The following is a 17,000-nucleotide window of genomic DNA, read 5'->3' on the forward strand; positions in this document are numbered from 1 at the left end:
ACATAAAATTATTGTGCAAATTGTTATGATCATTACCAGAAGTTTACTCTCAACTTCTGTACTCTCTCTTTAAAAAGCTCTAAAAGACACCTATTACATGTTTCTAGTAAGTGGGAACCCACATGTTTTAGTGAAAAAAGTATAGAAAAGTCTAAGAGTTTGAAGGTTGCATGAATCACAGTATGTCATATTTACATAGACATAATATCCTAATTAAGGAATGATAATGACAGATAATGCTTAAAAGGTACTTTCACACATATATTGAATGTTTAGTACATACTGAGAACTATACCTTTTGTATATTATGCTTTTATTCTCACAGAACATTATGAAGTAAATACCATTATTCTGAATCTCCACAGATGAAAAACAAAGACTCAAAGTGGTTAAATAGGAGTGTTTCATTTCAAAGTCTGTGTTTCCAACTGTTATTTTGTACTATTTTTTGACCCCAAAGTTACTAACAGTCATCAATAAACATACACAGGTGGGTAGGACATTTTAGGGGAGCATGCAGGGATATAAGATTATTCAAGCACTTTGACCTTTCATGTACCTCACAAATATTAGTTATAAAATCAAATTAATAAGTGAAATGGATCAGTGAAATTCTTGAACTATAAAATGAAGTACTCATCAAATTCAAACAATGAGTGACCTCTTCTATATAAATATTTAAAGGTAATATAGATAAGGTTCTATAAATAATGGAATAAATGAGGAAGCTATGGTTATTACAAGCCTTTATATTGTTATTATCACTGATAATGTTGAAAAAATTCAGAGAAATTATGTCATGGACCACGCGATTTTACTGGGAAAATACTAGTCAGGATGTTGAAGAAGCTCTGTGAATTATTATGTTGAAGAGGAAACTGAAGGAGATTAATGTCTGCTGAAGGAAAGTGGAACACCCTGGTTATAAATTGTTGTCCTGAAGCCCACTTCATCACCACTGCAACATAAAGCACTAGCACAGGAAAAGAGGCAGAAAATTAGAAAGAATTTCAAAGAAAGGGGAAACATGTATATCACCAATTTCTTTCCCCAATTTAAAGACCAGTTTTTAGATGTCAGCAAACAGCATTTTGAGGATGTCAAGTGGGATTTATATTTGAATATGTTAATTCTTTGAGTGCACAATGGAATATAGAATTTGAATCCTTGTCACTAGCTATTTCAAAACACAGTTTTAGGTCCATGATCAAAAATGCATTAAGCTAGATCTATATGCTAATACATTTTTTACGTTAGACCTATATGTTTAAGTAGCAATCATTAATAGCCTAAAATGTTGCCTAACACCTATGTCAGACACAACTTTCTCATTTCTGGTGGGAATGCTGCTCTTAATGATGAGGTTATCACACACACAAATATGAGCATGATTAAAACAGGAAAGAAGACTTCTTCGATCACAGTTCATGGCTTCCAGAGAAGAAAAACAGCTGAGAATTATTCTTAGTGAAAAATTCCATGCAACATGACAACATATTAACAACTCACCAATTCTTTTCTCTGGGCTAAAAAAAAAAAAAAATCCCAAAACAGCCCCCTCTAATTCTAAAGTTTTGAATCATTTGAGATTCTTTGTAATACAAATTAAAAATCCATATTTATTAAACCTCTATTATGTACATCTCAATAATACCTTCTTAATTTTTTGATATTCTACTAATGGAGAGTTAGACTTTATAAAAATAACTGTCAAGAGACTACTCAGCACTACATATAAATGTTCTATTATTTCAATAAAGTGGACTCTTGTCTGTAGCATCATATAACTCAGATTTATTAAAATCACTCTTATTTTTTTAAAAATAATTTTATTGTATTTTTTATGCATTTATTTTATTTATTTTTATGTGCTGAGGATCAAACCCAGCGCCTCACGCATGCTAGGCAAGCACTGTAACACTGAGCTACAACCAGAGCCCCAAACCACTATTTGCAAATTTAACTATATACTTTACAAGCTACTGAAAAAATACAAACACCCTTTCTTTCAAGTGGTTCCCTATTCTTCTGCTATAGTATGTTATGAAGTTATGTGGCTAAATAAAATTAATACATTATGTTCAATGAAAAGGACATCTATTTTATTAACATCACTTCTGAAGTAGAGCAAAAGATGACCACATGATAAAATGGAAAGAGTAAGAACATCTTATAGGACTGTTTGGTTCAGGGATCAGCTTTGTGTGTGTATGACCTGCACAACCATGTACTTCTTAAGAATGCTTCATTTAATGATCTATTATATCCATCTTGAAATTCTTATTTCTCAAAAGCATTCTGACATTCTTCTTTTGCCTAGGGCTCTGCAGCAAATTATGTAGTCAATCCTGCCTAGGTCTGAATTATAACTTCATTGTTTACAATGTAAAGTTAGACTAAGTCTTAGCTTCTTCATCTGTAAGAATAGGGAGATACTCAATTCACAAGGTTTGTGAGAATATTAGATGATACACCATACATGAAAGTAATGGGCATAAAGCACATAAGAACGAGGGGAGATGAAATAAAACAGAGATGGAACAGTTCTTGCTTCTACTTCTAGGGATCTGAGACATAGAAATTACCACAAATCATAATTATTTGTAGCTAAAACTAAAACTTTAATACTTACAATCCATATATCTGTGGTGCAATTTCCAGTCTGTTCAAGTGCATATAGAGCTCAATATCATGCTTCTTCAGTAGATGATCCTGGATCTGATTGACTTTAGTAACAATAGCAACTGTTGGTCCTAAATCCTGGGGCCGGGCAAAGGGGATGGGAGGCATCAGAGTTTCTTTCCCCTAGATAGGAATAATGGGACATATATTATTTCAATATGAAAAGAATATCATTCTTCAATTTCTTTACCAAAGAGAGTTTAAACAAGAAATAAAAACTGCTATAATTATCTCTTGACAAATGCTAAAATATGGAACCATATGATGACATTCAGATGATTTTGCTCATTAAACACTGGCCAGGAAATGCCTTCTAAAATATTTGTTGCATATATTTCCTTGACCAGTTTCTCTTGTGACAAAGTTTTACAAGATAAGTTTGTCTAGAAGTGGTGATAGCCACTACAAAGTATCTATGGCCAGTTTATGTGATGCTACAGAATATAAATGGAATGCGATGGAAACCCATTTTTGTGTGAGGCATGATATTCAAACATAAAAAACAGTAAATGAAAACTCTTTTACTTTGAGCTCTCAAAGCTATATAAAATAGGGTAGAGAGAGATTCTATTATGTATATATATGAAATGTTTATATTGCCTTTGTATGTCTGTCAATTTTATTAAGGGTATGTTTTAGATTCCCAGGTCCAATCTTATTTTGTAAGTACGTTCAATTTTATATATGTTCATATTTTATATATTGTAATAAAAATGACTTATTATGTACTACTCCCTGCTATATGTTGTTACTGAAATCATTTCTTCACTCAAATATACTGAAAAGATCTGTTCTATTATGTTTACCTTTTTTTTTTTAAATACACACACATTTTTTAGTTGTGGATGAACCTTTACTTTTTTATTTATTTATATGCAGTGCTGAGAATTGAACCCAGTGCCTCATACATAATAGGCATGCACTCAACCACTGAGCCATAACCCACGCCCCTTATAATATTTACCTTTTGACCATCATGCTCAAAAGTGGAAAACCAAGGTTCAGCAGTTTCCATCAGTTGTGAGAACATTGCACTAAAAGTAGAAAAATAAAATAATGTTATGGTTTATCCTCAATAAAGTAATAATAGCATAAAAGAAGAAAAATAATAGTTTTTATACTTACTAGGCATCATGTTCCAGATACTCAGGGTTCAAGAGGGTTTTCATTTCCTCGCTTTAAAAAGTAATACAAGCAATCAAAATGTGCATTTTTTCCAATAACTGAAGAGGATACAGAGTTTGTCTTATTCGACATTTTATAAGACAACTTTCATATAATGAATAAATGAGAAAAATTAGCCTTTTTAATAAAAAGAGCAACTCAATTAACAAATAAAATCCTTTCTTTCTATAAAGATCAAAAACAAATAAGCTGCCTTGTTGGTGCCACAATAAAGTAGCTATCTAATTACTCTAAGCAACAAATACAGAAAGTGACAATATTTTCTTTGACTATGTTTGATCTAGAATAATTTATAACTCTATGATGTATCACTTGTCATCTAAAACCAAACAAAACATATAGTTACTGAGTCAATATGCAATATCAAGACATTCATTTATTTTCTTTTAATGGCCATATTATTTGAACATCAATTAATCAGTGATAACATCTTTTACAAATTTACTTCAGTATTGCTTTACTTAGTAATGAATTCCAAAGACTGAAGAACTATGTTCTACTAATTTTAAAGCTACATTCAATCATCTCTACTTTCCTGTATATTCTCTGTGCACATTTTCAAAAATAAAAGTGGCATGAAAACTGGTTTGCAACACAAACTGCAACCTGATATTTTAGAATAATTGAAGTGAAGGTAGTTAAGATATCTTACTCTTGTCAAGATCCAATAAACTCAATAAAATCAGAAAAATTTAGAGGAAACTTGAAAATGCTAATTTCATAACATAGTAGACAAAAGTTAATTCACAGGGCTGTACATATTCTTTATAAATTGGACAGCTTACATCTGAACATTAAACATTACACAATTAAGATATATGAGATGTTATCTGCCAGTATTTTGTCTCCTGCATATTGGTGGGCTAGCTTATGGATTGCCTGACAAGGCCTTACAATCATACAGCTCTCTGTTCCCAAAATGCTTCTTGGTTGCTTTTCTGGCCCATCAGCTGGGGTAGCTTATTTTAAAAAATGAATTTTAATAATTACCTTAGTTAAATCCAATTACAAACATCATCTGCAGCTGGGCATGGTGGCACACACCTGTAATCCCAGCTACTCTGAAGGCTAAAGCAGGATGGTGGCAAGTTCAAGGCCAGCCTCAACAACAAAGTGAAACCTTGTCTCAAAATATGAAATAAAAAAGGGCTGGGAATGTAGCTCAGTGATGGACCACCCCACTGAGTTCAATCCCCAGCACATACACATATACAAAGTAGTCTCTCTCAACAACCTGAGAACCCATTTGATTTATTTACAGACAGATTCTTCATAGTACTGTTCTTTTATTTATGAATTAAGCTGAGTCAAAGCTGGTAAGGAGAAAGTATGTAATAAAGATATCATTCAGTTCACAGTGAAAAATGAGTCATCAGAATACATATGAGTATTATCGATCATTAGCACTTTTGTCAGTAAAACAAACATTTTTTCTTGACCCATCAGTTATATGTCTTCCTTTGAAATATACTAAAATTTTCAAAGACACAACTGCAAATCTGCCCCACAGCTAACCTGGCATTACAACTATTAAGTGGAATTACAACTAGCCATATAAAATACAAATGTTCACAACTTAACAAAATTTACAAGTACCTTTAATTTAAAAGATTTTGAAGCTAAAAAAGTAAAGGATATAGTAAGTAAGAGTAAGGAACTCATTAAAAACTTGCCTTGGCTGTGCAGACTCACTGGCATGTAGAAAAGCTTGGTGGTCACAATGAAGGATGAAGACTATGGGGGCTAATAGCTCGTGCATACCCTGAAACACAAGATCAAGAGAAATGAATGAGGATAGTGAAAGGCCATTAGTGGACAGTATAAGCTGAGTAATGTTAAAGATCTTCATATTATACAGAAAAGCATAAAAATGGAAAGGTACAAAATGAGATTTTTACCTACATTTAGAATTTGATCCCAATTCAACCACAGCACCTATTCTTGTTTAAAACACGGATAGCAGTTCTCTTTTAAAATAACATGACAAACAATAAATTGGCATGGTAGACAACCTTGCACCTGTCAGTTGCTTCAAGATCTGTACTCATAAATATGAATTTCATTTATGCAAATTATAATCATGAGCTACAGTGTAAAGATCTGCAGTAAGAAGGGCAACTAAGAACTGTAGACCTAAGAAAATTACATCCAATGTTTTCATTATATAATGGCTCAAAATTAGGATGTCTGTAGACTTAGGAAGAGCTAAAGTCAGCTAGCTAAAAGTGGTAGAAAATTTAAAACAACAACAACAACAAAACTTTAGAAAGTATGATAGAAAAGTTTTTCAAATATGATTTTCAACATATTTAATCAGAAAACTATTATAGGTTTCTTTTCTACTTAAACTAGGGTCATTTTCAAATTATTTAATGAGTTCACTAACATAGTATTTTCCCTTGTATCTGAGGTTCAACTGACAGTTACACAAATAGGCAAAGAAACAAAAAGGCATAGTGTTAGTTACTAAACCGTCTTTTAAAAGTTACTCTAAAATTCCACTATTTGTTCATTACTTAGGGACAAAAGATATTAAGCATTAGTGACAAGCTTTGTTCATTTAGATTTTTCCTCTTTAAGCACAAAATACCATATTCTAACAAGCTAAAACAGATTATTGTCCTTTCTGCCTCTTAATTGAAGCATATTTCTACTTTCCTTTTGCTTAGTAACAAGGATGTTCTTCTATAAAAAGACAAGACAAAATATCACCTTTAGAGGAAATATAAGTAAAATATAAGAGAGCAAAGAGGAGAGAACAACTTTGCTAGTAGAATTAGAGGTAGCTTCCTGGAAGGAAGGACAGAGTCACACAGATAACTGTGCAGTCACTAGTATTGTGCTAGTCTTAGGAAGTCACTTGTTATCAAAGATGACAGTAGATTTTATCGAATTTCATTTCTAACTTTTCACTAGTCTTGATTACAATTATTTAATGAATATTTTGACAGTATAACTTATAATCCATTGACAATTTATGTTTCATTTAAATTACCACATGACACTTCAATCTTTCTTGGTCAACATTTATTCATTTAACAAACCTTGGAAAGAATGTACTCTCGAAGAACATGGTAGATGACAAGAGATGAAATCAAGTGAGCTAATTGGGCTTTAAAAGTCATCATAAGGAGTTAATTTTCTTGAAATTATATTATTACTTTAAAAAGAAAGTGCCCAAATTTTGGCAATACTGGGGATTAAACCTAGGGGTGCTCTACCACTGAACTACATCCCTGGTCCTTTTTAGTTTTTGAGGCCAGGTCTCCCTAAGTTGCCAAAGCTGGCCTTGAACTTATGATTCTCCTGCCTCAACCTCCTGAGTAGCAGGGATTACAGATGTGTGCCACTGCACATAGCTGATGTGTCATAATTTTAATAATCAAAGTAATAGCATTCAAAGTAGAAAACTAGAGAAAAGCAGAAACAAGAATGAAGTCAGGCAGGAGGAAACAAAGAAACTACAAACTTTAATGGATAGCCTTATGGTAATATTTTAGCATATTTCTGATGTTTTCCTTAGAATAAAGTTTTCAGAAGTACAATTTCTGGGTAGAAACATTTGTTAAAATCCCTGATGTATACTTTTATACAGCTCTCCACAAAGAATTCCCTCACTGTACAATATTAAAGTCACCATCTACATTCTTTTTTAAAAATTGTGTGAAATTTCAAAAATTGTTGTAATTATATATGTGAAAGCCAGTGAGACTAAACATTTTACTACCATTTTTAATTAATTATTTTGTCCAAATTATTGTTTCCTTTTCCCTAATGATTTGTAACAGTTCTTTACCAATTAAACCTATTAATGCTTCTCAATTTTGTTAGAAATATTTCCCATGTTTATCATTTGTCTTTTAATTCTGACATCTTATGTCATACTAAAGTTATACATTTTAATAGTTAATACAATAAATCATCCATCATGGGTTGTGTTTTTCGTTTTTTTTAATGCCTAAAAAGACTTCCCTCATATTGAGATTAGGTAAGAATATAGTTTTCCCCCAACCCCAGTAAATTCTCCACTCACCTGATATTAGTATAATTTCTGCCATAAAAAATATAACTTTCTTCTTCAAAAGAAGTAAAATTTACTGAATAATTAACATCTTCAATAAATTTAATCTATTCAATAAGTTGAACAGCCCATCTTCTCTATGTTTTCCAAAATGCCATCTTTACCCTAACCTGAATGTTAGTTCACAATTTTTCTGGATATTTTTTTTAACTTGTATTCCAATGGCTTGTATATTCCTGACAAAAACTGTACTATTATCCAAAATACTTGAGTCCACCCATGATCTTTGTTTTTCTTCCCCCCCCCCCCTTTTTTTTTTTTTTTTTTTTTGGTTAAAATTATCTTGCTAATTCTAACTTCATTTTTTCTTCCAGGTTCATTGTATCACTTAGACACATAAAATGCTAAAACAAAGACTGGGTTTTTTTTTTTTTTTTTGACATTACGTTAGAATTAACTTGAAATAGATATTTTTAAGAACATCAGATTTTCCAATTCAAAATTGTGTAAAACTCATGATTAAACTTCATATTTCATAGGTTTACTACTAGCTATCTTTCTTTGTTTTGGGTGGTAATCTTCAAATAGGTCTTTCAGTATGTTTTCTAACTGATGTGGCTGGGTTAAGGAGGAATTACTTTTATATAATTCAATATTCCTGCCTTTTTAAGATGTTCTCTTCCCTCTAGTTTCTGTGACAGTACTCTCTCTAGATGCTCCTTTGTTCAACTATCATTCATCATTCATCATTCACTTATCCCAATAACTAGTAAATGCCTACATGTGCTATGGAAACAAAGTGAATAAAGTGGGACAGTTTCTAAACTTAATAGAGCTTGCAGTCTAAAGAAAAGACTACATAGTTATAAAGAATAAGAAGTAGTGTATGTTTGAGTGTGTATTCAAAGATGTGTGTATGTATTAATACATACAGTTGGCCCTCTGTATCCAGGGCCCCTGCATCTGTGAATTCAACTAACTGGTGATAGAAAATATTAGAAAAATAGGAAAAAAAATCCCACCACATTTATATTATTCATATAGACTTTCTTCTCATTATTCCGTAAACTACACAGTTTAACAACCATTTACATGGTTCTTACATTGTATAAGATACTATATGTGATCTAGAGATGATTTAAAGTACATGGGAGGATGTGTGTTAGGTTATGTGCAAATACTACAACATTTTATATAAGGAACATGAGCATTCCTGGATTTTGGTACCCATAGAAGGGTCCTGGGACCATTTCTCCAAGGACACTGGAGGAAGACTATATACATAAACCTAGATCCGACCACAAGTTCAGTACGAACAAGGTGTTCATTATACTTTGACTAAATGAAATACCCATCACTTAATGTATCAATGTATTAAAAAAGCTAAAATACAATATGAAAATAGAAAATAGTAGTAAACCATAGCTCAAATCAATAAAAAGGCAGTTCTTGGCAAAATGAAAATGATTGACTCCTCTGAATATTATTCAATCTTTTTTAAGTTCAGATTTGAATTTTACCTAAATTAGGGGACTAAAAATAACTGGAAGACTATTGATTTTGTTCTCAATTTAGACTAGTAAAGCCTGAATAATAATTTCAAGTGGGCTAGCAAAGTACCACTGAGGTTCAGCACTTAGCCAGCATGTGCAAGGATCTGAGTTCAATCTCCAGCATTGGAAAAAATAAAAAATTTACACATGGCAAGTGTGTGTTTTTTTTGTGTGTATATATATATATATATATATATATACACACACACACAGAGATATACATATATACCTTCAAAAAATAGATAATCAAAAGGCTTAATCATGAATTCAACATCTTATAAATTTGACAAAGCACAATTAAAAATGTATTCTCAGTATACTTTGGTTCCCAAAGTTCTACTTCTATCTACATTATCAGCATTTCTCCTTGCTTAAAGCCTTTATCCCTGTTAGCTCCTTAGCAGTCACTGCACTCCAAACTCAATGCTAGCTGAAAATAAAGGTAACAAAGTTTCTTCATCAACAGCCCGTAGGCTCACAAAATTGAACCTGTTCTTTTATCTGCCTGTGTTCATTTAGCCCACCAAGCAGTCTTTATTAAAGCTGAGGCATCAGGCAGTCAAAGTTCATTAATACCATTTATATAATCTCTGCAGTTTCAATTAACTCAGCAAGACATTCTACTACATGATAACAGTCTCATTAATTCAATAAAATCCCATAACTATTAACAATATGGTCGATGTTAAACGGGGTGTCACCTAGTACAAAATAATAGCTTTAACAGCTTGTGATGAAACTCAAGGTTTTTTCTTAAATTTGATCTGGCTAAATGTTCAGTCCTGCTACAGCAAGGTATTATTTCTCTGTAAAGAATCTATAGGATTTTAAACATGTACAGGGAGTAATTAAGTCTTTTAAAGTGAGACCCAAGAGTGAGCTAATACTACTTTCTCTTAATCAGTAACTGATAGACTTTACCTGTTACCAAGAATTTGATCTCCATATTCCTGTAGTCTTCACACAAATGCAGTGGTCTACATATATCATAAATGGTGGAATGTGATGTTGTGTATTTTTTTTTCCTTATCCATGAAACTTATTTCTATTTTATTAGATTTTCTTAATCCACTTTTATTCTTTCTTTAAAGAAAAACAGGAAACAAATGTGTAACCTGGGATAATTTAATCCTAACTTGATACACTATCAATAAATCTATTACTGTGAGATATTTTTGAATTGGAAAGAGGAGCCAGAACAATGAGGAAATAGGTTTAACAACAAAAGCCAACACAATAAGAGCAGAAAAACAGAAAAATTCTGAAGCCTTGAAGACTTTGGACTTTGGGCTAATGTGTGTCAACAATACCCTTATGGATTAAGCCATTTTGAATAGGGCTTCTGTTGTTTTTCAATTCCCATTCTTTTTTTGGAGGGGAGGGGGAGTCCTTTTCTGTTTGTTTTAATTTTTTCACCTTTTGACTTTGTACTCAACTTTAGATAGCCTATCACCTTTCAAAGACATTTCCTTCCCTGAGATTATATAAAAGTTTTCTAAATCTTTTCCTACTATTTTCACATACTTTTAGTTTTTATATTTATATATTCCATCAAAAACTTATTATTCAATAAAGGTATAATCTAAACTTTTTTTGTCCTAGATGGAAAGCTAAATACAGCAAATCTGTTTCCTTTTCCCTAATTGAAATCTCATATATAATATATCTAGTTGGCTCCTAGGTTGTTCCACTCATTTGTTGGTTGATTTTTGTAATATCACAGAATTAGATTGATTAAAGTGCAGCAGATTGAACCCTGAGCCGTGTACATGCTGAGCGTGTACAATTACCACAGAAATATTCTCCAGCCTCTAGCCAGTTTTATAGAAATTTTGGAGAAAACGTGAAGAAAGGAAATCCTTACATATTGTTGGTAGAAATGTAAATGAGTACAACCATTATGGAAAACTGTGTGGAGGTTCCTCAATTAAAAATGAATCTATCAGGGGCTGGGGTTGTGGCTCAGGGGCAGTGCGCTCACCTCACACATGCAAGGCCTTAGGTTCATTCCTTAACACTACATAAAAATAAATAAAACAGGTATTGTGTCCAACTACAAGTAAAAAATAAACATTAAAAAAAAAAAGCAACGGATCTATCATATGATACACTGCTCCCACTGCTGGGTATATATCCAAAAGAAATGAACTCAGTATATAGAAGCTACATCAGCACTTCCATGTTCACTGCAGCACTAATCACAATAAATGGAAACAACTTAAGTGTCCATTAAGGGATGAATGAAGAAAGAAAATGTAGGGTCCATATACAAAGTGGAATACTATTTGGCTATTAAAATGATGAAATTCTGTCATTGCAACAACATAGAAATAAAGTCACTATGTTAAATGAAATATTTCAGGTACAGAAATATAAGTACCACATAATCTTACTTATGTAGAATCTAAAAAAGTCAGTCTCATAGAAGTTGAGAACGAATGGTGGTAACCAAAGGCTAGGGAGAGTAGTAGGGTAAAAATGACAGAGAAAAAGGTTGGTCAGTGGGCACTAAGTACCATTTAAATAGGAGAGCTATGCTCTGGTATCCTATTTTATAGTAGGAAGACTAAACATTACCTGGTACCCAACAAATATTCATACTTATTACATGTCAATTAAATAAATACTTTCCAAATGCAAAAGAAGCAAAAAAAAGTAGTTTTAATATCTCCCTCTGTTTTTTGTACTCCCGTGTTCTGTGACAACTCCAACATAATTATGAACATGCTAACAACAACAATAAGGACCATAACTACTGATAGAAATTTTTAAAGAGCACTCCATGTTCTTAACTCCAAAGTAAATACTATTATTGTCCTCCTCTCACAGATAAGAAAAGTGAAGATTAGAAGTAAGGGAACTGTTGATGATGAGCAGCTAGCACATGGGGAAATTTTTATTCAAATAAACAGGATATGAGTCTAAACTCAGGGCTTTTAAGCACTAAACTATGTTATTCTCCATTAAAATAACTATAATGCTTTTAGGAATAATTCAAAGTAACCAGATCTAGTTTTAATGAAACAGATTATCACTGTCATGATGATACATTCTAAGGAGACACAGTCAGCATGCAATTAATAAAAACACATTACTAGTTTAAGAATTAATATAAAGACATTACTAAATTAAGAATAAAATTATTCGCTTGGATGTTCTGTATATACAATAACAAACACGTTATTTATTATGTTAATCTCACTTGGTTTACTATCTTAAACTTCGTAAGTTTGAGTTAAGTATATTGCTTTTACCACAGGTGTTTTCTGTTACATTAAATTGAAGTTTGGCAGTCATCAACTAGATGTAAGTTATAATTTGATTGTTTTGGATTAATGAATTTCATCTGTATTGCCTCTAAATGTATATTTGGAAAAATAAGCAAAAATATTCAAAAATATGTATCTTCACTGGAACACAATAAACTTTAACAGGAAACCTAGATATCTTGATATAATTAAATGATTCAGTTTTCAATAAAAGTAAAAATAATCTTGTTTGCTTTAGTAAAGAGTCAAATAACAGGAACATAAAGAAATCAACTTGAACAAATTTTAAAAAACCATTCTGAAGCTCTATATCTGGTAAGTTTTAAAGACTAATAGTACATTTATTTATTTATTTATTTTTTACATGCCACATCACATATTTATAAGTGTTGTACTTAGGAACAATATTTATACATACAACTGGGAAAAGTTCTATTACTAGACTGGCTTCAAAGATGCTGTTTATAAACAAACTCAAAAGTTGAGAGAAAAGATTGAACATCTTATAGAAGACAATTTGGTAGAATGTCTTATAATGAGAAAGAAGCATATGTGCTTCAATGAGCTTACTTTTCTTGCCATGCAGCTGACAAGCAGCTCTTAGATTGCTTTAGCATTATGATACAACTCTGTATACAATAAAGGTTGCATTATTGCTCTATCACTTGTCAAGCTGTATAGAAAATTTTGAGTCAACGGATGCCACCTGTAAGATATTTTCATTACCTGTTTATAAAGCAACTGCTCGTTTTCTCTAGCATAACAGAAAAGAACATCTGTAAGAATCTTTCTCACATTTTCTTGTTGGAAAAACTGCATTTCGGGAAACCTGAAAAAAGAAAACACAGGATTGAAACTGACTGGCACAATTTCAAGAATCACCCTGAAACTCTCATCTCAAAGAGGTGTTAAGGGCTGCTTCAGGTTTACAACTCTGTATTTGCCTTGCAACTTACACCATTGGTGGGATTAAAAAAGGAATAATAAAAGGAAAATGATTATATCCCAGGGGTTAATGACATCCTTCAACATCTAAACATTTCAAAACTCTTCACATATTAAAAGTCACTGCATGTGTGAATATAAATTTTGAAAAATAATTATAGCCTACATAGGTTTGTTTTAGTCCATTTGGTTTTTAAAATTAGAATGTGATTTTGTGACAGTACCTTTTAAAGAAATACACTGTCATTGTTTTTTATGTAAATTTCAGAATTTCAATTACTTATGACCACATTATCAGTTTCATCTGATTAAAATGTAGATTTCAATTGGAACAAAAGTTAGTATACATTAGTTAAATGCTCTCTGGATCAAAAACTATATCAGGTGCTTTGAAGTAATGCAAAATAGAAAAAGGGTAGAGAATCTTCTTAAAAGGAGTTCAAATAGTTGTTTATAATGCAAGAATATACAGCTCCAAGAACCCAAATGCAAACACACAACAATGCAATACACAATTATCTGTTAAAGGCTGAAGGTATGTCATCTTGGAATAAACAGGGAATTCTGAACAGAATTTTTGGGAGAGGAATGGCATGAAAGATCAGTGGGAGCAGTAAGTAAATCAGAAGGAAAGTGATGAAGGTACAGAAGGCAGTGAGGATTTCAAGGGTGCAGGACAGAACTGTAACTAGTAATCAGGAGGAATGAAGTACTACCAGCAGGGAGAAAGCATGGGGAAAGAATATGGGACAAGTCTTTCTGGAAAGAGCTTTCAATGCTGAATTTAAAACTAAAATTCAGTGACTACATTTTTGAATAGGGAAATAAAAAAAGAAGAGTCTGTGGTTAACTAAGTAGAAATAAGTCAGAAAGAGAAGAGTTTCTAGGAAGGCTAAGTATGTTATAATGAAGGGAAATGAAAACTTTACAAACATAACAAAAGCCCGTATTCAAATATGCTCCATAAGTTCTAGTTATGTAATCTTGAGCAAATGATTGCCTAACTACCTCATATACCAAGTAGGGAGAACAACATTGATCTTGTAGATTGAGATCAGATCATGTGAAAACACCAAGAACAGCACAGCACCTGAGAAGCTGTAACCACTCAGGAACAAAGATCATTAACTAGTCTCTGAGTAATGGAACTTTGTGCACTGAAAGGGAATTGGGTGATATTAGAACTAGAAAATAAGAGACAATGTTAGAGAATGAACAGGAAGACTATGTAGAACACAGAGAAGTGGCAATTACTGGAATAGAAAAATAATCCTCAATGGAGTCTTTTAAAGAGCAATAATACCCATTTTCCTTCATATCATAATGGTTTCCTGCCTTCTTTAAGAATAGAATAATGTCTCTCAGATATGGAGTTTCTCTCTTTCTTCCTCATTAAATGACTGAAAGTTAGCCCTCTGGTTCATGACCAAAGATTTGGATTAACTGGCTTAATAATTTTGTGTGTTCCTTTCCTTGCATAGTATTTACAAACTTTCTATACACACTGGCCCAACTAAACACCGTTTCACTATTGCAAATCTGAATGGATCATGGAAGAAATTACCAAACTGCTACTCTGTAACAAACATCCACAAACTATATAATAAGAGTTCAACATCTAAAATATAAAAATGTATAAATTATATTGTATACCAAATCGTGGTTTCATTTAAATGCATACAAACCTCTTGCATGATTAAAAACTTAAAATCTAGAAGAATTAAGTTGCAGGTAGATAATTTAAATTGCCCACTTTTAGCAAACACCCAATCAACTGAAAATGCATATTAGGCAGACAGCACATCTATGCCAAAGTACAACATCTACAATGATCTACAATGCAAAAGTGCCAATTTATGAAATTTCAAGATCTCCTTTTTAAGGAAAGCTACAACTTGTTCTCTAAATTCTGATGAAGAATCCATAGCAGGGGCATAAGGCATAAAGATTGACAAAAGTTCTGAAAGAGAAATCAGTCTATGCTAGTACAGAAGTTAGAACAAGAACTGAAATTCAGAGAAGGTTTAGCTGAAAGAGCTGGGAGATTATCCAAACTCAGAAACTAATTAGCAATGAAACTGCCACAGAGAAACTGATACCTGTGCCAATGCATCTGAGCAGTCAGCAGACAGCAGTACTTTCTAACTCCTTCCCTTACCAGTTAGAAATGTCAGAGAAATCAATTTACGAAAAATCCCATGACTTCAGAGTGACACAGAAGAACATGGCTCAGAAGGTGGATGAACACATTTAATGATAACATAATACTTCCTACATAAAAGTACTCAATGGTCGTATTTTCAAGGTGCAAAATAGAAGGCACTGCATTTATAGGCATCAGATATAAGAAGAGAAAGTTAGTAACATTTCTAGGAATAGTAATTGGTTTTTGATGATATACTTCAAGTTTCAGAATAGCCTCCCCTCCCCATTTGACCTCTAGACTTTCCTTTTACCCCATGCCAGTTTGTGCTGATTCAGGATAAGTAATTTTGACATTAGGCTAACCCAGCTATTTCATTTGAAAGGCGAATTTGTTTTTGAAACAACAATAACAAAGAATATTAACCCAGTCTGGATTCAACAATTGCTAAGATTTTGAAAAATCATCAATGACTACAATTTCATACAAAAAAGAAAGAATAGTAACTTCAGAAAAAGTGAGATTAAAGCAAAAAAATGAGAATTGAAACTGTAAAGGCTCATGATTCTTTCAGCCCAAAATATTAGTAGGACAATAAAAGGGAAAAATTCACACTACATAGGAATTGAAGACAAATTTTGTGATTATCAGACAATGAAAGTCCAAGAGAAGTCATTTTTGCATTTGCCTGGAAAATGAAAATGGAAGTGTGAAACAGGTGAGGTAAAAACTCTGAAATTACAGAAAAACAATGAGAAAGTAAGTTTTTCATCAAGAAATTTATACAAAAAATCTAAGATATATATTTGGTGGAAAAAGTGATTATTTCAGCTTTAACTCTGTTGATCAATATTTAAAATTGCTGAGTTTCTCTTAGACATAATAGGGCATTTGACTGAATAAATCTGACATAAAAAAATATAAAATCAACACACAAAAATCAGTAGTGCTTTTCTATGCTAACAATGAATTTTAAAAAAATCAAGAACAATCTGATTTATATTAGTTAACAAAAATACTTAGGAATAATAAGGAGATAAAAGATTTATAAACTGAAAACTATAAAACCATTATGAAAGAAAATGAAGAAGGTAAAAATAAAAAATATCCTGTGTTCCTGGATCAGAGGACTTAACATTGTTAAAATGCCCATACCACCCAAAGCACTGCACAGACTCAATGAAATCCGTATCAAATTCCCA

At 32.1% G+C, this 17,000-nt stretch overlaps 1 protein-coding gene across 14 annotated transcripts in view; it reads right to left on the bottom strand.

Annotated features, from left to right (window-relative positions):
- Tbc1d5 (TBC1 domain family member 5) overlaps nt 1-17,000 on the bottom strand; it is a 517,207-nt gene that overhangs the window by 207,991 nt on the left and 292,216 nt on the right. For all 14 annotated transcript variants that reach the window (XR_011709183.1, XM_071619394.1, XM_071619380.1 and 11 more), the window contains 5 exons: nt 13,437-13,539; nt 5,541-5,629; nt 3,808-3,858; nt 3,647-3,716; nt 2,633-2,805 (listed from right to left, as the gene is read on the bottom strand). Coding sequence is in view for 13 of the 14 variants with exons in the window: in XM_071619394.1 (XP_071475495.1) it covers nt 2,633-2,805; nt 3,647-3,716; nt 3,808-3,858; nt 5,541-5,629; nt 13,437-13,539 (486 nt within the window). In the remaining variant the exon portion in view is untranslated. The remainder of the gene's footprint in view (nt 1-2,632; nt 2,806-3,646; nt 3,717-3,807; nt 3,859-5,540; nt 5,630-13,436; nt 13,540-17,000) is intronic.

This window comes from Marmota flaviventris, chromosome 1 (assembly GCF_047511675.1).
Source record: "Marmota flaviventris isolate mMarFla1 chromosome 1, mMarFla1.hap1, whole genome shotgun sequence".
Classification (NCBI taxonomy): domain Eukaryota; kingdom Metazoa; phylum Chordata; class Mammalia; order Rodentia; family Sciuridae; genus Marmota; species Marmota flaviventris.